The sequence below is a fragment of the Eschscholzia californica genome, unplaced genomic scaffold (assembly GCF_041429995.1).
Source record: "Eschscholzia californica isolate CP2 unplaced genomic scaffold, dmEscCali1.0.p SCAF_6, whole genome shotgun sequence".
In the NCBI taxonomy this organism is placed as follows: domain Eukaryota; kingdom Viridiplantae; phylum Streptophyta; class Magnoliopsida; order Ranunculales; family Papaveraceae; genus Eschscholzia; species Eschscholzia californica.
In genome coordinates, this window is record NW_028238483.1 from 35,079,134 (window position 1) to 35,101,080 (window position 21,947).

General features: G+C 36.0%; 3 protein-coding genes across 14 annotated transcripts; all 3 read left to right on the forward strand.

Moving 5' to 3' along the window:
- Nucleotides 1–1,470: 1,470 nt before the first annotated feature.
- LOC147534058 (rapid alkalinization factor-like) lies at nucleotides 1,471–2,140 on the forward strand. The gene has a single exon (XM_086650658.1). It carries the CDS (start codon nucleotides 1,510–1,512, stop codon nucleotides 1,876–1,878), a length of 369 nt encoding a protein of 122 aa, XP_086506784.1. The 5' UTR covers nucleotides 1,471–1,509; the 3' UTR covers nucleotides 1,879–2,140.
- A 1,666-nt stretch (nucleotides 2,141–3,806) lies between these two features.
- On the forward strand, nucleotides 3,807–4,532 carry TSPO (TSPO(outer membrane tryptophan-rich sensory protein)-like protein). The gene has a single exon (XM_086649073.1). It carries the CDS (start codon nucleotides 3,822–3,824, stop codon nucleotides 4,434–4,436), a length of 615 nt encoding a protein of 204 aa, XP_086505199.1. The 5' UTR covers nucleotides 3,807–3,821; the 3' UTR covers nucleotides 4,437–4,532.
- A 3,613-nt stretch (nucleotides 4,533–8,145) lies between these two features.
- Nucleotides 8,146–21,318, forward strand: LOC147534060 (uncharacterized). 12 transcript variants are annotated; one of them, XM_086651019.1, is made up of 29 exons: nucleotides 8,304–8,665; nucleotides 8,782–8,854; nucleotides 8,936–9,004; nucleotides 9,107–9,243; nucleotides 11,361–11,477; nucleotides 11,611–11,757; nucleotides 11,899–12,121; nucleotides 12,437–12,641; nucleotides 13,243–13,364; nucleotides 13,463–13,554; nucleotides 14,034–14,256; nucleotides 14,402–14,468; nucleotides 15,109–15,257; nucleotides 15,336–15,406; nucleotides 15,498–15,671; nucleotides 15,796–15,861; nucleotides 16,176–16,277; nucleotides 16,367–16,456; nucleotides 17,499–17,574; nucleotides 17,674–17,770; nucleotides 17,866–17,935; nucleotides 18,375–18,554; nucleotides 18,688–18,810; nucleotides 18,897–18,980; nucleotides 19,149–19,333; nucleotides 19,470–19,608; nucleotides 19,709–19,768; nucleotides 20,002–20,106; nucleotides 20,973–21,318. In XM_086651019.1, the coding sequence occupies exons 1-29, from the start codon at nucleotides 8,591–8,593 to the stop codon at nucleotides 21,084–21,086; spliced, it is 3,435 nt and encodes a 1,144-aa protein (XP_086507145.1). In that variant the 5' UTR covers nucleotides 8,304–8,590; the 3' UTR covers nucleotides 21,087–21,318. The 12 variants fall into 12 exon arrangements, with proteins under 12 accessions (XP_086507138.1, XP_086507142.1, XP_086507134.1 ...); XM_086651014.1 differs by having other exon boundaries at nucleotides 8,380–8,665; nucleotides 12,248–12,641; XM_086651020.1 differs by having other exon boundaries at nucleotides 8,424–8,665; nucleotides 9,110–9,243.
- The last annotated feature ends 629 nt before the right edge of the window (nucleotides 21,319–21,947 follow it).

A 21,947-nucleotide genomic window follows, 5' to 3' on the forward strand; every position in this document is an offset into this window, starting at 1 on the left:
AAAACCCCTAAATTACATTACTCAAACGGTTTAGCAATAAAAAAAAACCTAATCTTCTATAAATCATAATCCACTATGATTACTACAAAAAGAAAAATCAGAAAAAGAAAAATAAGATAAACTGTAGTGGTAGAAGTGGGGGAAGTTTGATTTCTAGAGACAAAATTCAATTAAACAAAGCACTAAAAGTTAGTAGATGTTTTTAAATCAATTTTCATGGACCGACTGACCGAGTATGGAGACAAACGGATAACCATTTCAGCTACAAGTGTAAAGAGTAATCCCGAAATACCGGTCAACAACTATAGTATGGGGAAGTCAACTTTGGAGTATCTCCAAATGAGGGGTTTCCCCCCTCTAGGATTCTGACACGCCGACACATCACACATATTTTTCTGCTCACACTCTCTAACGTCTCTTACTCGGTTATTCTAAATAAACCCTTCACTTCTCTTCTTATTACGAGAATGCCACCTGTGTAGGTAGGTTGGTTTGGGACTAGTTTGAAAACCAAGCCAAAGACCAACCTTGGCTTTCTTCACCTAATATCAACAACCACCTCCTAGGCTCCTACGTATTTTCTTTTGGTTTCCTTTAATTTTTTTTTTTTATAGTAGTAATTCTGTTTTATTATTATCATTATTATTATTGTCGAGAGTATTTTAAATATGGATTGATATCTAACTCGATTTGCAATTCATGAATCCGCTTCCGAAACTTTAAACTCGTTAGAAGACTGATCTTTGAATCAAGGCAAGTATGTGCAAGCGCAACATGACTCATGTTATGTCGGCTATTACAACGGTATTCATGAAAAAGAGTCGGCGAGACAGTGGGACAGTGAGTTTAGAGATTTAGTGACTATATAAACTTAAACCCTAAGGATATCTTAGATAGAAAATTCTCACAAATCTCTTGTGTTATAATGGAGATCACCGCGCGGTTGTTCGCCGTGGAGTAGGTCTCACCGACCGAATAACATAAATCTCTTTCTGTTATGCGTAATTGTTTTTTTCTTATTTTTTTTTTTGGTTTACTTGATTTCATCATCACATTACTCTTTCATTGTTAAGAAATAAATACATTCTTTTTAGTGATTATAGGACTGTTAAATATGTCAGTTTTAATTATGTCCGAGTAACATACGAATTAAGAGACAACTTTAATGTTACAATTGTATTCATTTCTTATAAATAATGATATTTGATGAATTTTGATAATAGACTTGGCTTTAGTTTTCTCCGTAATTATATTATGTGGCGGCCAACGTACCCTATTGCTCCCAATGCCGTCTAGGTCTCTAGGACGCCATGGGGACCTGCCGTTGGGCACGGCTAGTGATAATAGAATTCAGAAACTAAGTAGAGTGGCAGTTACGTAAATCATTACTCTGGAGAGGTCATTTCCTTCAAACTTGTCTATAACTCTCAGACCTCCCCCCAGCTCCCCTTTGTCAGATCGGTGGAGAAAACGAAAAGTGAGAGAGAGAGGTTCAGAATTCATTCAACAATGGCCGAGTACTCATTCAGAATCATCCTCGCCATGATCTTACCCATTACTCTAATTCTTTCAATTTCAACCATAGATGCTTCTAAAGAACACCAATTAGGATGGATTAATCCAACAAGATCATCATCATCATCATCAGTAGCTTGCAATGGGTCGATGGGTGACTGTAAAATCGACGAAGAATTCATAATGGATTCAGAGATCAATCGGCGTATTTTAGCAACCAATCAGTATATTAGCTATGGAGCGCTGAAGAAAAACAATGTACCCTGTTCTCAAAGAGGCGCATCTTACTACAATTGTAAAACTGGTGCTCAAGCTAACCCTTATACCAGAGGTTGTAATGCCATTACTCTCTGCCGGAGTTAGTTTTTTTCTTCCCCTTCAATTCTCTCTCTCTCTCTCTCTGTACTCTTTCTCTCTCTTCTTTTACTTTCTCTCTCTATTATTAAGTATAAAATGGGGGTGTAGGTTTGTTTGTTTGGTTATACATGGAGATCTTGAAGGAAATATTGGTGAAGGTGGGTTTTCTTTTGATTTCAAGGGGGAACTTGAGGTTGTGGATGATGGAAATATGATATTGTTGTTTGTGATTATTACTCCATCAATTAAGTTGGGTGTTTCTATAAAACATTCAATAATTAGGATACTAATTAAATTTTCAATTTTGATTTTATTTTCTTTTCCAAATGATCATGAAATCACTAATTAGATGTGATCATTTTTGCCCAATTTACTGACTAACTATCTCAAAATTAAATATCACAATTTAAATTCAAATTCCATAAAAAATAATAATCTCATTTTCACATTGATTATATTGGTTGAAAAACTATGAAGGTCTCTCTTACATTTTCCTTACTATTTTCTCTTCAAACAACTGCTCATATTATTTTGTTGGTTAACAACCTTCTCGATAGGTTAACAACCTTCTCGATAATGTATATTTGTAACACTGGTTCAACTATTATAACTTTCAAGAAAAAAAAGAAAGAAAGTAAGAAACCGCGTAAACAAAAAAAAAATAGATTATAATTTTGTTTCAAATGTAATTAAATGTAATTGCTTTTCTTTTTACTATTTCCTAAGGTCCCATTTTTTTCACTTTAAGGTTTTATTTAAGTTTCAAACTTTTTCTTGTTCAAACACTAAACCCTAAAGTGATTTCAAACATCAAATATTTTTTTGTATAAAGAAACCTTCTTTAGTTAAGCTTTTTGGTTATTAATTATATGACATTTTGAAATTTTAACATCAAATTTTTAGGATTGATCCAAGTTGATTGAGATAAGAGATAAGAGGAGTACATGTCTTTTATCAGTAAATTATTTCGGTATAAAACTAAAAAATTCTTCCTTAATTATTATAACTGATATTCAATTACATCGAGTGGAATATATTTTCTTTACATAAAGGTTTCTTCACTAGTTATCATAATCTCTTTACGTATTTTTGTCGAATAGATTTCTTTGAAGAGCTGCAAAAGTTTCAAAATGAGTATCGAGTAATTGCACACATTAATTTAGCTTTCGCATTTTTGCAATCTCTATATTTTATTTCATCACGTAACTTTCTTTTATATGAATAAAGTAGTATATTTAGTTGAATGTAGTGGATCCATTATATACAAGGACAATTAGTTTATGTGAAATACCAATCGTGAAATTGTGAGGGAAAACTCAATCCACTTTAGACTGAAATCCAAAGTACTACTCGATGTAGTCTTTCTTTTTTTTATCTAAATCTTTTTTGGGAATTTATTTTCGACTTGTACAATAAGCGAATAACAACTAGCTGTCTTAAAACCTCGGTTCATTTGAAAATATAGGATTAGACGAGAAAATATGGACACACCGTAATCAACATACAAAACACAACAATTTGATATAACTATAACACTTTATTCTAAACATACTTTCGCAAAATTTCAATTGAACATGGTTATCTAAATCATCATCTCCTACATTAACCCGAGTGAGGTTCTACCAAAATATGTAGAGTTATTTGGTATTGCCGTATTCGATATTGTGTTGTTTACTAAAAAGAAAATATACATGAAACACCAGATACAAAATTTAGGCTGTCAACTCAGATAAAAGTTCTAGTAGTTAGACCAAATCCTTGGTTCAATTCGCTGGCATAAATTCTCCCCACAATTAAACTTCTGCAACAACACGTGTTCATCCTCGTCACTTATAGTTCGGTCGACGTGTCTACCATTGAGTAAAACAAGCAAATCCAAAACTACACATTCTTCTTCCCTTTTAAACTCATCATCTCTTCTCCTCCTCTCTCAAACTTGTTCCTCACCAATGGATACTCATACCCTCAAACAAAGAATCAAATTAGATGAACCCACCCCCACCACCACCACCTCAACAACCCCCACCACTGACACCACCACCACCACCACCAAAAGTAGAAGAGAAAACAAAATGGTAATGGCAAAAAAAGGTCTTAAGTCATTAGCCATAGCTCTTACAATACCACTCTCTCTCACTACAATTACCTTATACCTTTTTGGTACAAATCAAAATTACTACAAATCAATTTTATCATCATCAAAACCAATTTGGTTTCCACCATTATGGGTTTTAAATTTATGTTGTTTGGGTTCATCAATGTTAATGGGCCTTTCTTCATGGCTTGTTTGGGCTGAAGGTGGGTTTCATCGTAAACCCACTTTTATACCACCACTTTGTTTAACTCAACTTGTTCTAAGTTTGTGTTGGAAACCGGTTGTGTATTGGATGGGTGCAAATCGGTTGGGTTTGACGATTTGTATAGCTGAGTTTGGTACCCTGGTTGGTTGTATGAGGGTTTTCAGAGGTGTGAATCCTATTGCTAGTGATCTTGTTAAGCCTTGTTTGGCTTGGGTTGCTTTTCTTAGTGTTATAAACTATAAACTACTATATATGTCAAGTTAAATTTGTATGTCTTTTTATTTGTTTTGTGTTAAATGATGAGGTTTGAGATGTAGATTTGTGGGTTATAATGGACTTTAATTAAAAGCTTTTAGTTTATTTTTGTTCCCATGATCTTAGACCTAATTTCTATTGTTAACAACACAGTTAAGTTAGGGGGTAGGCACACTAGTTGGGTGAGGATTGATTAAGCCCAACATTTCATGTTCTCAGGCCTAATTCTATTATGAACAACATAGTTACGGGCAGGCACACTAAGTGGGTGCAAGCTACTTTCAATAACGGTAGGTTTTTGGTTTCAACTTGAACCGATCGGTTTCAGCCTGAACCGAAGGCGGTTTGCTGGTTCGATTCGGTTTGGTTCGAATCATAATGATTAAGAATAAAAATTTCAGGCGGTTTGACTAAATCATTGTTCGATTTTTTCTTAAAAAAATAGAAGTGGGAATGCAAAATCTATAATTTGAATTACTTAACTAAGAATAAATTGTTGTACATAAAAAATTAGTGAAGATTTACCTCTAAAACAATAAATTAGTGAAAATTATTGTTGATGAAACCGCCAACGATAAGTAGGAATAAGGGCGGTCAATAGTATGAAAGACTTGGCGAGGGGTTTTTTATTTTATTTTATTTATTTTTAGTTTAATACTTTCTTACTTTACAAAATTAATATTTCATTTTTCAGTTCGGTCGGTTCGGTTCAAGCGATTTCTAGAAACTAGGTCGAGGCCAAACCAGATCGATTTAGGTTGTTCGATTTTTCGACCGAACTGAGTCGAATGGTGATCGTTTCGGCCTAAAAATCGATCGGTGCAGTTCGACTTGGTTTGGTTCGGCCAATTGGTTCGACTTCTGCCCGCTCCTAATTTATAGTAGTAATTAGGAAGAATTTAGGATCCGTGCTACTTTAATTTTTGTTATTCCCTTTGCACGAGTCAACTTAACAATTTGTCCTGACTGCTCGAAACTCAACTCAATTCGGATCTATCCACATCTTTAATCGGGCGGGAACGCCTACCCTTACCTCTAAACTAAACCCGCTTGTCTCACCTTTACTGAGGACATCAACTCCATTAATCTAATGTCTCAAGTATGAATTGAGATTCTCTTTCTTAAGTGACACTATTGAGATTTTTAAATCAAAATACTTCTCCAACGCATTTGCTCTTGGTTTTTATATTAGTCTGACCGGTAAGAAACTACCGAGACGAGGAAACCCTTTGAGGATGCTACGTTACCTGACAATAGTTATTCGGTGAATCAAGTGTGTTAATATATGCACTCTCTAACACACGATCTATTTCAGGTAATTGTATTCTTCTCGAATCTCCTTCAATTCTTCAATCTTTTAAGAAACAACCCATGATGTCTAGATCAAGTACGATGTATCTTGAAATCAACATTTTACTTGGTGATTTGGTAGTTCGAATGAAAACTTTGCCACGTCTCCTATGGAGATACATGAATAACATGATGGATCAAGAAGACGAAGATCCAACGATCAACAAGAACTCAAGATATTTGAAGATCCGAAAGATTTAGTTTCATGTATTTGGAATATCTCTTGTAGTCGTCTAATATTTTAATTAAATTATCTAGACGATCAATAAGAGCTCAATATATTTGAAGATATTCTAAAGTATGTGAAGATCTTAAAGATTTAGTTTCATGTACTTAGAGTATCTCTTGTAAAGTTGTAATCATCCAATATTATTCTAGAATATATCTTTTAATAGTCTATTATTATTATTATTAGATAGATATAATCTACTTTATTAGATTATTAGGAAAATTAAGAAACCAAACAACCCTAATTTACTCTATAGATATGAGTCGGGTCTTAGAATTTTATTCATTCAGTTATGTCTGACCAATGTAACGAATCAAACCACAATTGTGGTGACTATTAATAAATCTATAATTGGTTTTTAAGTGCGCATAGTTTGAGATTATGGAGGGGATCTTTAGCTAAACTAAATTAAATTATCGTGCCAACTATTTCAATTTATCTATTCGATTATCATATAGTCATGAATTTAATGTGACACTATAGCTAGACCAACACGTGATAAGCTTAAAAGCCACATGTGTTCCACGTCATCCGAAAAAAAAAGTGTTTGTCTCAAAGAACGCCATGCCTGAGGCGTGCGAGAATAGTCCCACCTAAGAGAAGGTTATCTCCACTCATTGTCAATTGATTTTGAGTTTAATAAACACAAACTTAACATGGTATCATAGTAGTTTTTTTACCGTGTTTTCGGAAAAGGGGGGGGGGGGGGGGGGTAACGAGATACATGAATAACGTGACAGATCAAGAAGACAAAGACCCGACAATCAATAAGAGTTCAAAATATTTGAAGATATTCCAAGATATGTGAAGATCCATAAGATTTAGATGTATTTAAAATATCTTTTGTAAACGTCTAATTTTCCTAGATTCGTTAGGAAACTAGGAAACTCTAGTTTATTCTATAAATATGAGTTGGGTGCTACAGTTTTGTTAATTCAGTTATATCTGACCAATGTAATGAATTAAACCTACAATTGTAGTGACTATTAATAAATAAATTATTGGGTTCTTTGTTAATGTTGGTCGAAGTTATGGAGGAGATCTTCGACTAAACCACGTTAAATTATCATGTCAGTCATTTCAATTTATCCATCCAACCGTGAACTTAACATCTCGTTTGTGATAATGTGAGTGCCACATACATGTCTAACAACCTCATAATTCCCTCACGAACAAAACATATGGAACTTAACTGTCACTTTTCTCGTGAGAAGGTAACCAGAAGTTCTATAAAGGTTTAGTGTACTCCAACAAAGAACCAGACTGTTGATATCTTTACAAAGAGTTTAGTGAAGGCCCACCATCAATTATTATGCTCCAAATTCTCCCTCCAACATATGATTGTTTAGTTTGACGGAAGGTGATAGAGTATCGACCTCTTTAATCTTTGACTCTGATAGCTTTTGTAAATCATAACTACTGTAAACCCGATTCAAACAACATACTAAATAGAGAACTTCCTTTGCTATGAAAACAAGGGAGAATCTTACACTTTCAACTCCGACTTTCCCTAATTTTTATCTTGCCAAAATAGCTCTCGCCAAAAGATGTTTTCTTCATCATCCATTACGAATCTCTTTCTCTCTCTCTCTCTCTCTCTCTCTCTCTTTCTCTCTCTCTCTCTCTCTCTCTATCTCTCTCTCTCTCTCTCTCTCTCCCTCTCTTTCTCCATGACATAAATAGTTATTAAGCCAATCAATTGATATATTCCAGTCGTTCCTATCTGCATGTCCATTAGTGTTTCGTAAGTGGTTATCAGTGCCTCCATATGGGTTTCACAACTGGAACCCTGAGCTTATCGCTGGAAAGATGCTACCCACCAGTAACTCTTCCTACGTGTACACTTATCAGACTCCCCTAATGCGGCAGGGTACTCTAGCGAGAGATAGCCACCGACACTATATTTGCCTTGACCGCTACCACTAACTTTGCCCTAATCCATCACTATATAAAGAGAGAATACCAAACGGGATCATTCAAAGGTTACAAACAAATTGATGTTTTAAAGACGCAAAAAATCGTTGTAGGAGAAAAACTTTGTTAAGACGCTTGTAAGTTTTCTGATTTTGTTAAGACAATAGTGTTGTCCGGAGGCGAGAGAGAGAGAGAGAGAGAGAGAGAGAGAGAGAGAGAGAGAGAGAGAGAGAGGATAATAGTGTTGTCCGGAGGTGATCGAGGGCGGTGATCGTGAAAATCGAGGGTGGTGATCGTGAAAATCGAGGGTGGTGATCGTGAAAATCGAGGGAGATAAAGGGGCTAAAAAGAATAATAGGCTTCCCTGGGTTCGGGCTGGGAGAGTCCCAGGCACGGGGCTCATGGGCCGTTTCCAACCGTAGAGACTTAGTAAGGTGACAAAAATTATTGCCGATATTTATGATCCTTTATATATCTATCTCCCTCTCTCTCTCTCTAAAACAAACATCAAATCGTATTTCTCTTCTCAGATTTTCTCTATATATATATAGCAATTGCTCTCTCTCTTCAAAAAAAAAAAAAAAAAATCTTAAAAGTCCCAATTCTCTTCTCTGATTCTTTCATCTCTCTCGATTTCTCCGTGACAAAAAATCGGATCGGAGAAGAAGCCATGGTTGAAACCAGGTCTAAGAGATCTATTTCATCTTCAGGTGGTTCTTCTCCTCCAAACGGAAAACGCCCAAAGGTTTGATTCTTCTTTTTTTAATCATCAACAACTCTAAAGATGTTATCTTTCTCTCTCTCTACTTTTCTCCTTTCTTCTGAAACTCTAAAGATGTCTTTTTTTTTTTGAACGGTAAGGTTTCGGAAACACCACAAGATGAAGTTCCTTCTACTTCTCGACCGGAACCCCAAGGTTTAACGAAGGAATCAGGTAATCAGTCGAATGAAGTTCGTTTATCCGATCAGATTGTTGTTGATGGTACAAAGGAAACCAATTCTGTTGATTCAACAGTAGCTGTGAAACCTGCGGATAATAATACTAAAGGAGAAGGCGAGGTTTTGGTGGCACCTCCATCTTTAGGTATAAAGAAGTGTTTTTATCTTTTTTTCAACCTTGCATGTATCTTCTTGCTTTTCAAAATTTGATTTTGAATTTTAGCTGATTAAAAATTTTGTTTTGAAGAAGGGGGTTCTAATGCGGAGGTGGAGAAATCGTCGAAATTGTCTGTTACAGCGCCTCAGCCGAAACGGAATCTGAATAGAACTTGGAAATATTCTTCTAAGCGTCCATGGGGGAAACTTCTCTCTCAGTACTCTCAGGTCAGTTTACTTGAATTAGTGTGAGCTTGCTTGATTCATGGCTTTTGATGGAAATGTTGGGGTGGGTGGAAGTTTAATATGTTATCAGTTGAGCATATTGATTCCTCTTTTGAACAACGTTTTATCACTCTGTTTATGCATTTTCATGTTCATGGAGTTTTTTGTGTTCTTAATTGGGTTCTAGTGTTGCTTTTCATACTTTTGTTTGAAAAATATCATCTTAGGCAGAAAGCAACTACTGTTTTATGATCAGTAAAAGGACTAGAGGGCCTGTATACAGTTGCCAATTCACCATGTGGTACAAAACCATGAATGCATTGAGAAGAGTCATAGGCCCAAAGTTAATTAGTTCTTTACAAACATCAAACACATCCGAGGGACTGATAATGGTGAGTTAACTATCAGATAAATGCAAATAAATGGAAGTATGTGTCTAGCCGCCTAAGGTTCAAATGTTCACGGTGAGTTCTATTTTGAGGTTTGGTTGTTGTTGCGGCTGGTTCTTCTTCGTGATGATATTAGGGGGTCTTTAAGTATCTCACATTTGAACAAAAGAAAACCAAGATGGAAGTGTGACCGAAACGAGACTGAGCAAAATGTTTCAAATATGTAATGGATAGGGGGTTTTCACCCCCTCAACTTTCATAGCATAAAGAATGTGTCCAAATCAACTGATCCTCTGTTTTCTGGTCATACCTTTTTCATGCATCCTTACTGTATAGGAGCATATTACAGGAAAAAACCTGTCTGACCCGTGAAGGGCTCGAGCATTAGCCTTCTTAGAGTGAGAGTCTACTGAGTTCCTAATCCGATGACTTTAAGCTGCTGTCTTCGTTCATTCGTTTTTGTTCTATTTTTTGAGGTAGTAGATAACCCTATTATAATTTGGATAATTCTACCTCATATGTTAATTCAGTTCTTCTATGTAAACATCATTCAATATGTAAATCTTGTGGGTATGGCCTTGGGCCTTTCTTGCCTCTAAGTGGTCCTAGGCCTCTCGCACCCCCAAAAGCAAGCTCAAGATTTGAGGCGACCTTTCACACTTAAAAAGTGAGAACCAGTCCCACAACCAATATGGGAACTCCATCAAATATTTCTAACCAAAATTGCTAACCGGTAGTATGCAAATAGCAAATAGTGGTCTGCTTAGAAATTTTTCTCTGGGCAAAAGTGAGTGGTTTTTATGACAATATGATGTGTATTATATTGATAAAATAGATCTTATATGATATATGAAATTACAAATATAGTCTTGATCTCCTTTGAGGCCATTTTGCTCATGCACAAACGGCTAGCGGGCACCTTAGACTCGGGAACTCGGTGGGACTCGGCTCGGTGTATGGTCGAGTCCGAGTCGAGTCCCGAGTCACTCGGCTGACTCGGCCAAAGTCGTACGGCATAGGTCCAACCAAACGAGTGGAGTGCCCCCGCCGCTTACTTACCGCTGCTTCTATCCCGGCCAAGCAACTAAAGCTGGGGCCCTAGGTGGGGTCGAAATAGTGAAAGAAACAGACGGTAAGGAGCTGGGTAGAGGAATTGGTAGACTCATCAGAACCATCACTTGAAGACTACAGGTTCGAATCATGTCCTCACCTAATCACTTGAGTTGTTGGGGGAGCCGGGGACTTGAGTTGTTGGGGGAGCCGGTCGGTGTGCCCTAATTCTCTCCTGTTAGTAATGTACTTTTTTAAAGAAATCCCGGTTTTCCTTAACCTTGCATTATGTAAGGAAGACGCCCCTATTGAGTAGCGCATGGCTGTCTAGTGAGTAGCGCATTGCTAATTCAAGAACTGGGTCCAATCTCAACTACTAAGTTGTACAATATGGTTGACTGGAATTAGATGAGTTGATAGGTATTTGAAAATTCATCCACATCCTCTACAGAATTAATGAAATGCCTACAAATATATATATATATATATATATATATATATATACTAAAATTCTCGATTAGATGCTGTTATCAGTACTGTGTTTGAAATCGAAAGTCCGTGGAAGTTTTTTTTTTATTAAATTAGGTTAATCTGTCATTTGCTGTAGATTACTCTCATTTGACCACTAAATGCTTTCTAATTCTTGCTAACCAAAAATGGCATTATTGTTGAGTTCCCCAGAATCCCCACCTGTCAATTTGTGGTTCTCTATTCACTATTGGTCAAAGCCAAAAATGCAATTTATGGTTGAGAGACCCGTCTGCTAGTTCCGTTTGGTGTAAGCTGAAGCATACAGAGGTATAACATCCTAAGTCCACACCTGTTTGTAGTACAAGTAACTTCTTGATCTAGATATAAGTGTTTTGTGTTAGTTCTCATGACATGACATGGATTCTTATTGTATGGTTGTACTCTGTTTTCCATCGGACAGAGAGAAGGTTCATATGTTGCCACACTAGAAATCTTAGGGGGAGAAGGTATTGTCCAAGTAAACGGAAAGATATTTGAAAAAAACACTAGTGTGATACTCAGTGGAGGGGACGAAGTAGTTTTCAGTTCATCCGGCAAACAAGCTTATGTATCCTTATTATATGTTTTTTAAGCTGTTCGCCTGTTTATAGGTATACAATCCTTGTTTTGTAATACTCTATTGATAATCTCGCTTTCTGTATTTGAAGATATCCATTCTCCTCGTGTAAATTCCTGAACATGTTATCAGATATTTCAGCACCTCATAACTGAGAACTTGAATAGTCCCGTATCTTCTTCAGTTGGCATTTCAGAGGGGCATGGTGCTCCAATTAAAGGACTAGAGTTCGAGACAAAACCTGGAGAACGAGCAGCTGTTACAGGAGCAGCATCAGTATTAGCATCTCTTGCAAATCTTAGAAAAGATTTGCGTTCAGATCTTAGAAAAGAGTTGCTTTCAAATCTTAGAAAAGGTTTGCTTTCAAATCTTAAAAATGAATTTTCACTTCTTCCACCACCTACCCGAAGTGGCGAGGATGTAAAGAAAGGTTTAGAAAGGCCTACACTACCTTCAAACTGTGACGTACCTGATATTTCAGATCCAAACACCTATTCCTCCACGCAGAAGGGTAGTTCCGGAAATAACGATGGGGATGGACCTGATGGTGCTTCTTTACCTGTTAATGAAACCTTAAATCCTGATAACGTTCCCTCTGATGCTCGAGATGTTGAAATTGGAAAGATTGGGACTAATAATGATGTGAAGTCACTTTTGCGGATGTTGGCAGGGCCTGCTCCTGATTTCAATTTAAATGGAAGTATTGTCAAAAGGCTCAACGAATACAGGGGACTCAGGGATTTACTCAAGGATGTTGATGCTCCAACACTTCTATCATCGACTAGATCCCAAATATTTAAGGATAGGTTACAGCAAGGGGTTCTCAATTCTAGCGATATTGAAGTCTCATTCAATAACTTCCCATATTATTTAAGGTAAAAGGTTTTAATAGCTTTCCTCTATGTTGCTATAACATGGTTTTCTCTTTTTCTTTTTATCATTTATCAATTACCGTATAACAAAGACAAGGCTGCATTTTGTTCTCCTGTTGGTAGGATGACTAGACTTAGTACTCATGTCCTTCGTTGTTTACAATGACATTTCTGTTCTAAAAGGCTCTATTTTGTTTTTGGGCCGACCCACCTTCTGATTTAACACATTGTTGAAGGACCCTGTCAAACTCAGCATCCAAATAAATATATTCTATGGTATTTTAATATGTCAGTAACCAGTGTATTTAATTCACTAATGTATAATGTAAATCAAACTGTGTACTGATATAAGATATAGTACCTCCTGTTCATGTGTAAAAGACCTTATGGTACACATTCTGTAATATCTTTTCTGTTAGTCATATTATGGTAATGCATTAGCATATGGTGCTTATCCAATTCTGATTCTATTGTACACAACTTAAGATATTTTAAGGAAGTGTGTGGCATCTCCATGTCTTGGCTATTGGCATTTTATATTTCACTCTGTCTGAATCTGGTCTTAATATACGTTGTTAGGACTCTTACATTTTAATTGTTGCAGTGAGACTACAAAGAGCACCTTGGTTACATCCACCTATATAAGTCTCAAGTGCAATGAATATTCGAAGTACAGTTCAGATCTCCCCACCATAAACCCGCGAATATTGTTATCTGGTCCTCCAGGCAAGTATTGTTGTATTTTAAGATTTACTACAATATGCTTCTTTGTTCCCTCTGTACTGGGCCTTTGAGCTATATGCTTTTGGTGTTGCCACATATAGGTTCTGAAATATATCAAGAGACCTTGGTGAAGGCACTGGCCAAACATTTTGGTGTTAGGCTGCTTATCGTTGATTCCCTCTTGTTGCCTGGTGTAAGCTTCTTTGACTTTCCTTTGCTCTTATTTTAGGATTTATGGTGAAAAATTAAAATTTACTGTGCACATCCTCCAGTGGGGAAAATCTCGTCTATGTTCAACTACTTTCGGTTTGGGTTCTGAAGTACAATAGGATACAGCACATGTGACTAAAACCCTCAAGAACGGGATTCCAGGTTTTCACAATCTTATTGTGGATAATGGGACTTTTGAGTGGATGTCATTCATATGATAAAATTTCATACTGCAATCTGGTGAAGTACCATTCTTCATAGTAAACTCATAACATAATTATTAACTACTGTAAGAAAAAAAACGTGAAAGTGATCCACTGGGGTATTTGGGAGTCCCAGAATCAGACATAATTTAGAGCAGGAGTGTGAGATTTCTAGAACATTATGCAACATATGTTCTAGCAGAATCTAGGAGTTGTCACTTGTCATTGCAAGTTTATCCTAAATGCTTGTTTCTATTAGGGTCATTCTCTGGACGATACTGGATCCGACAAAGAAATTTCAACATCGGAAAATTCAATTAATCTTGCGAAGCAACGAGCCATCCAAGTGGATTCCTGTTATCCTGAGAAACCAACTTCAAGTGTTGAGGCAGACATTACTGGTGCGTTTATAAATAATTCTCAAGGTGTACAGAAGCAGGAGGTCTCAACTGCATCATCTAAGAACTATACATTTAAAACAGGCATGCAGTTTCTCACCTTATCATTGTTAATGATGATGCATAGCTATACTGATTATTTTTTGACTCCCCATTTTATGCTTTCATCGACCCTTTAGGATTTAATCATTTGATCACTTCACGACACCAACATTTGTGAAAATTTCAGGTGACAGGGTCAGATTTGTGAGCGATTTACATTCTCTTGAATTTCCTCCTCTTCACCCCCCTTCAAGGTAGATTACTGCCTACTGGAGCATAAATATCATTTCAGTTAGTCATTACTTTGATGCTATCTCTAGTCTAAAGTCTAAACACTTGGTGCTAGACAATTTTTTGCTCTGACATATACTATAGATTTGTTTTCGTTTTGCCTTCGTCGTGTTGTTCAACACCTTGTTTGTAGTAATTACTGTGTGTAGTATAATGGATATAAGCCATGTAACATGAAGACTAGTATGGGTGCAGTACCTGGTATGAGGCAAGAGTAGGAAAAGCCAGTACTTCGGTATGGCTGCACGTGTTTCTACTTCTATAGTTCTATTTATTGTTCTTTGAAAAAAAGTTCTGGACTAACAGTGTTACACAATATGTGTTGTCATGTTGACTTGGAAGTTGGGCTGGTATTTGTAGTCCTGGCACGATTGTTTCAAGTTCACACATACACATACACATACAAAATCTCGCACTGAAATGGCTGGAGTACCTACGAAGAGTATCTGAGTTCCCAATTCGAGTATCCAATATGTTTGCTTAAAATGGTCTTATTGTTACGTAAACGAAGGATATTAAGGAACTTTTGCATACTTGCATGAAATTTGTTTGTTAATATGTACTCTAACCTTTGACTACTCTTTTAACTGTGAGCATTTGCAGGGGACCAGCTTATGGGTACAAAGGCAAAGTAGTCCTTGCTTTTGAAGAAAATGAATCCTCAAAAATCGGAGTCAGATTTGACAAACCAATACCTGATGGCAATGATCTGGGAGGAATTTGTGAAGGAGATCATGGATTCTTTTGTGCTGGTGAATTTACTGAAACGAACTTTGTAATATTTTATCATCAGTTCTATATATTGAAGGCTATCACTTCTCCTTATGCAGCTGATTTACTTCGGCTAGAGAGTTTGGGAGGCGATGACATTGACAAACTTGCAATTAATGAACTCTTTGAGGTAATTGCATGGGTCTTCCAAATTTTCAATATAATAAGTAGTTATTTCTTAGTTGTTACGTGGTTGTTCTCTGAAGCTCTAATTATCACAGGTCGCTTCTACTGAAAGTAAAAATGGTCCACTTGTATTGTTTCTCAAAGACATTGAAAAGTATGTAGTGGAATACCCAGAAGTATATGAAACCATCAAGAATGGACTTGAGAGTCTTCCGGCAAATGTAATTAGAATTGGTTCACATACACAGACGGACAATCGTAAGGAAAAGGTAATAAATCAGTTATCTTTTGCTAAGTTGTTGGTTGTAAGTTAAGGTTCTTCTGGCACAGAAAGCTATCTCTCTTGCTAAACTACAATTTTTCCTTTTCCTCTTTGTGTAATCCACTCAACAGTCACATCCTGGTGGTCTTCTGTTTACGAAGTTCGGAAGCAACCCTCTGCTTGACTTTGCTTTTCCAGTATGTATCAACATTTCCAGCCATACGTTTTACTTAACAGAATTTTGCCATTATTTGGGATGCATAAACTTTGTTCTTATTATTGTATTTTCATGCGATAGTGGCTGTGGTTCTTTATTTTTCAGTTATCCTTTACTACTTTCATTTTTCAGACAGTTATTACCTAACAAACTGTTTGCAAACTATGACAATTTGTTTTCAAATTTTCTAGTTAATAATGGTACTTGGAACTTTTCCCTTTGTTGACATTGTTCAAGTAATGCTTATGTGTCTGAATCTGTGGAATTCATATATGGCGAGACTGGTATTTGCAGGATGGTATGGGTAGGTTTCATGAGAGAAGCAAAGAAGTGTCAAAGATCACGAAGCAACTTGTTCGACTTTTTCCAAACAGAGTGACTATACAGTCACCACAGGTAGCCTAAATTTTCAAGGGTTGTAGTATATTTGGTTTTTCTAGAGATATTGTTCTATCATTTGCTTGTATCTTGTGGAATATTGTCAGGATGAGACAGTGCTTCTGGACTGGAAACAACAGTTGGATCGTGATATCGATACTCTCAAAATAAAGTCAAATAATGCTACAATTTGCTCTGTAAGTTATTACTATCTGTTTTGTTGAGTAAAGAAAATATTTATACCTACATAGAATTACATACTACATACATAATTCTGTAGATTCACACAGCATATGCAGAGAAAGGACAGTATATATGTTTATATATATATATATATATTATATATAACATGTATATATATTAAAGATTTGAAGTGCAGAAAGTGGAACCTTCAATTGAATGATCTATCTAGGCTTTGCTTCAAAATATTAGCGTTGGTCAGAAAATTTGTGGTCTTTTTCTTGTGTTGAAGAAGCATGAAAAGGGAAAAGACTACAAAGAGCGATCTCTATTATGTAGTAAATATCCTCCCATCGGTGAAACTTTTATTATTACAAATTCTTCAGAATAACTTGCAACTTCCGGTAATAATTGTATTATAGTTGTTTTGGTGACGAGAGGTTTATTGCTTTACGGAGATTAAGTCTAGGATGATGTGAGTCAAATGTGGATTAAATTCCCAACTCCCAAGGTCAAAGTGATTCCAAGGTTAAGAAAAGACCAACAAACCAGATTGAATATTTTAGAATGACACAGTCATACAGTATAGATATTTATTTTGCTTCATTTTTGACATATTCCAGGTTGGGCTGGATACCTTAAAGAAAATGGGGAACGAAGGGTAGATCTTTTTATTCATGTCATTTGTGCTTGAGTAATTGTTTGGAGATCTTGAAGAAATTTCTTCAAACGAAATCATTGAACTTATGTTTTTGATACGAAGAGCTTGTGATTTTAATGCCTATTCATTTACTTAATAAATCGTGTCCAGACTCCAGAAGATGCATTGTATAGAAAAACTTACATCATTCTCATCAGATAGTTGAGAATGTAGGATTACATAAACTTATAATGAATTCTCTAGCATCAAGTGCTTTTTTGGTCAGAATTTTACTTACTGCATAAATCTAACTATTTGCATGATGAATATTATAACAGTTTTGTTTGAAAGAGTTTACTTTCAGTGAGCAAACTTGAGCTTGCCCAAACATTCTAACCTTTTTGACTTCTTATGTTCAGGTTCTAACCCGAATAGGATTCGAATGCCCTGACCTTGAAACATTATGCATAAAAGACCAAACCCTTGCTATTGAAGGTCAGTAATTCTATGCCCCAACTTTCAACATTTTTTTACCTCCCTAGAAACTGGCCGGCTTATGCACGCATTCTCTACCGTTCCTACATGATTTTACAGGCGTCGAGAAGATAATTGGTTTTTCTTTAAGTCATCATCTTATGCATTGCAACAACGATATTGTCAAAGATTCTAAAATTGTTATTTCTGCTGAAAGGTAATTATATTTTTCAAAGTTAGGTTATTGTGTGAAACGACGAGCTTGGTCCTCATAGGGCCGCTTTAACATTATTCTTACTAATAATGCTGCAGTGTCAAATATGGTCTGGACCTTCTACATGATATCCAAAACGAAACCAAGAGTTCGAAGAAATCACTTAAGGTATAGTTTATACATTTTTCTTGATGATGCTTGGATCATTGAAAGACCGCATGTTTCTGATGACAACATATTTTAAATTAATTTTCAGAAAGTGGTAAAGCAGTTGCATTATGGTCCTTAATTTTTATTTCTTACCATTGTATTGGAAAAGTTACCATTATGATCATTTTTAACGAAGTGGTAGGGCACTAAAATGGTACATTGGCGTTATAACAACCCCCAGTTTTTTTTTATGGTATTATTTACTTAGAAGTGCATAATGGTTATAACAGAAAAACGTTCATCATGAAGATTTAGTAGCTATGTAGGAAAAGGGATTACAGAAAAGTACTCACTTTGTGCAATTATGAAAATCTATCATTATCTTCACAATTTATTTATTTATTTTTGAACATGCTTTTAACTATTTCAGATGATCATTTGGTTTTGAGAATTTCAGGATGTAGTCACTGAGAATGACTTTGAGAAGAAACTTTTGGCCGATGTCATTCCACCAAGCGATATTGGAGTCACTTTTGACGATATTGGAGCCCTAGAACATGTGAAGGACACAATGAAAGAACTGGTGATGCTTCCTCTGCAGAGGCCAGAACTGTTTTGTAGGGGACAACTGACTAAGGTTCAATTTTCTGATCTCTCTCCCTGTCCTCAGACTTGAGTTGTTCAAATTCAATCATCCAGGCATACCCATGTAACTTGACTATTCTACCTAGTGCTTTTGCTAAAAATCTGAAGTCTGATCATGTTTCCAGCCTTGCAAAGGAATATTGCTATTTGGTCCTCCTGGTACAGGGAAAACCATGCTTGCAAAAGCTGTTGCAACTGAGGCTGGGGCAAACTTTATCAATATTTCAATGTCAAGCATATCGTCAAAGGTATTCTGCAAATAAATATTTTAGGCTTTTAGCCATCAGATTTATCCTTTTCTGGGTTTCCATAATCCTAAACTTATTGCTGACAGTGGTTTGGAGAAGGAGAAAAGTATGTCAAAGCAGTGTTTTCACTTGCGAGTAAAATTGCTCCTAGTGTAATTTTTGTTGACGAGGTTAGTTGAACACCTGAAGCTTTAAATTGTTCCTTGTTAGATGGATTCCGACATTCTTCTGCCATCTCATGAACCTTGTCTGCTTCCTGCTAATCTTGTATGTTTCTCTGTATTTGCTGGAATTATGTAAATTTGATCATATTTTGTTCACGAATTCTTGTAATATAGGTTGACAGCATGTTAGGAAGACGTGAAAATCCAGGGGAACATGAAGCTATGCGCAAGATGAAAAATGAATTCATGATGAACTGGGATGGTCTACGTACGAAGGATAAAGAGCGTGTGTTGGTACTAGCGGCCACCAATAGGCCCTTTGACCTCGACGAGGCTGTTATAAGGAGGCTTCCTCGGAGGTAACTCTTTTAGTTTTAGTATTTTTAAGGTTTTTGTGATTGTTCTTTTAAGCATTGCAATTCGTGGGTAAATCTTAGTTACCTTCAAGGCCCGTGTAAATAAATAGACCTCTTATGCAAAAATTATTGCCTGCAGGTTGATGGTAAACTTGCCAGACGTCTCAAACAGAGAGAAAATCTTAAGAGTCATAATGGCCAAAGAAGAGCTGGCACCTAATGTCGATTTAGAAGCAGTAGCAAATATGACCGATGGTTATTCTGGAAGCGATTTAAAGGTTAGCCCAGTGTTTTAGATTGTATAAGAAAAATCCTTGTCCTTTGTAATTGCAAGTTTTGCATATATTAAGTTCCTCCAAACATTGCTTTTGGTTTCAGAATCTTTGTGTTACTGCTGCACACTGTCCCATTAGAGAAATTCTAGAGAAGGAGAAGAAGGTCAGTATGCTGTTCTCAGAATCTGTAACAAAATATGTTCAATATCGTGACTTCCACTGATGTTCTCATTTTCCTTTTTTATATCTAACATCCCTTGCACTCATTTTCTCCATCTAGATCATCCCATTAAATATTTTTCTCAATGTTCCTAAATATCCATAATTCCTCTATAGCTGCTGGTATTTTAACTCCATCTGATTTATGGCATGCTCTTCTTGTTGCATTATTTTCAGGAGAAAAGTTTAGCATTGGCGGAGAATAAACCGTTACCTGAGCTACATAGCGCTGCGGATATTCGCCCGTTAAACATGGAAGATTTCAAATATGCACATGATCAGGTATTTCTCTCCTCGACATCTGTTCAAGATTTATTAGTTTAAGAAGCTTGGAGGCACGAACAAGGTGAACATATATATATATATATATATATATATATATATATATATATATATATATATATATATATGCGTTTTTGACATATGAGCAACACGACAACCATGATACAAAGATTTAGGTCACCACTTCACAGATGAACACATTTTTGTTTTCTCATTAAGTTATTGTAAGCAACATGTTTATATACGTAAAATAGAAGTTATCTACTTTTTCAGTGGATGGCCTTCAGATTTTGATCATAAAGTGGGATCCGACAGTTGAGTTTAAATTCGAAATTGATGACCACCCACTGACTGCCCAAAATGTTATTCTTCAAATTCTCAAAACCAAAATACAGGCGTGGCTAATTAAACTTCCCATTGTACTAGTGTAGTAGTGTTGACCACGTTTCACCACTCCTCGATTTATCCATCTTTTAAATACAGAATCTCTTCTATCCCTTTCTGTTTGACGTTTTTCAATTTTCTTTTTTATAAGAAATGGATGCTCTGGTAATTGATCTTCCAGCACTTGGCAGAGGAAGAATCGATTTTTACTAGTAATTGGATGCATATATGACTGTATTCCTTGGGTTATACCTACTTATTTAGATGTCTTAATTCTTAAGCTCTTGGTGCTGTGTACAATTTCTGGGGATCTACAGTTTCTTGAGGATTAGTTGTAAGCTTTATCAGTATTAAATCAGAACAAAGTCATCCTATCAAACGATTACATTTTCAGCTTAAATTTATGTCTGGATCTATTATGAGGTCTGAACATTTTGAAAATCTCGACATTGCTGAGATAATAACGGAGTATATTTGTGTAGGTATGTGCAAGTGTGTCATCTGATTCTTCAAATATGAATGAGCTCATCCAATGGAATGATCTATATGGAGAAGGTGGATCGAGGAAGAAGAAATCACTCAGCTACTTCATGTAGACAAGATCAAGAAAGGTATCTTGTTTTCAGTTTGTACAGAGCCCAATTTTCTGTCTCTATCTCTTCTTTGGGCCCCATATTCTCTAGATTTAGAAACCCTTTTCAGGATTAGCAATTAAATTATTAGAGGGAATTTCATCAACCAGTTTTCTGATATATTATATATGTAGTTATATTTAAATGTTGAGAAGCAATACTCGTGATTATAATTAACTTATTTTGGATAGAATAACATCGTTGTCGAGCTCTAGTATAAAGTAGAAGCTATTTTACTCCCTGTACAGAATTTTGAGTAACAGAACAAGCAGAAGTACTTGTTATGCCAACTTCTGTTTGATGCCTAGAATATGTACTCAGTTTGTTGATCCATAGACTTGGTTGGTAGGTACTCTTATATAATAGAAAGGTTTTTACAGCAAAATAGAGTAGCTGATTGATCTTCTTTTGTTGTTGTGTTATGGTGGGATCACTTCCTGCCCAAAGAGAGTTAAATTTTCTCGAAATTCCTTACAAATTTTTTTATTTTACTAAAAAAAAATCACCCAATTTTTTTCTCGATTCGGCTCCCTAGGTAATTTTTTAATTTAAAACTGTTTGCAAGAGTTATGCAATAACGTCTAAAAGGATGTAGGTCCAGACCTAGGGGCAAAGCCTTGCTTGGGGGTCTAGATCCTCCAAGAAGAACTGCGAAGAAAGAAGTAAGGGGTGCCACTTCATTAAATGTTAAATGTTTGGTCTTTTTATGAAGTTTTGGTAACTTCAAGCAGAACTTTTTTGTATTGTCTAGTCTTTAATAAATCACTATCAAACCTCCATTATTGTAAGACTTCTACCATCTGTCCCAAGACTCTTAACACCCCG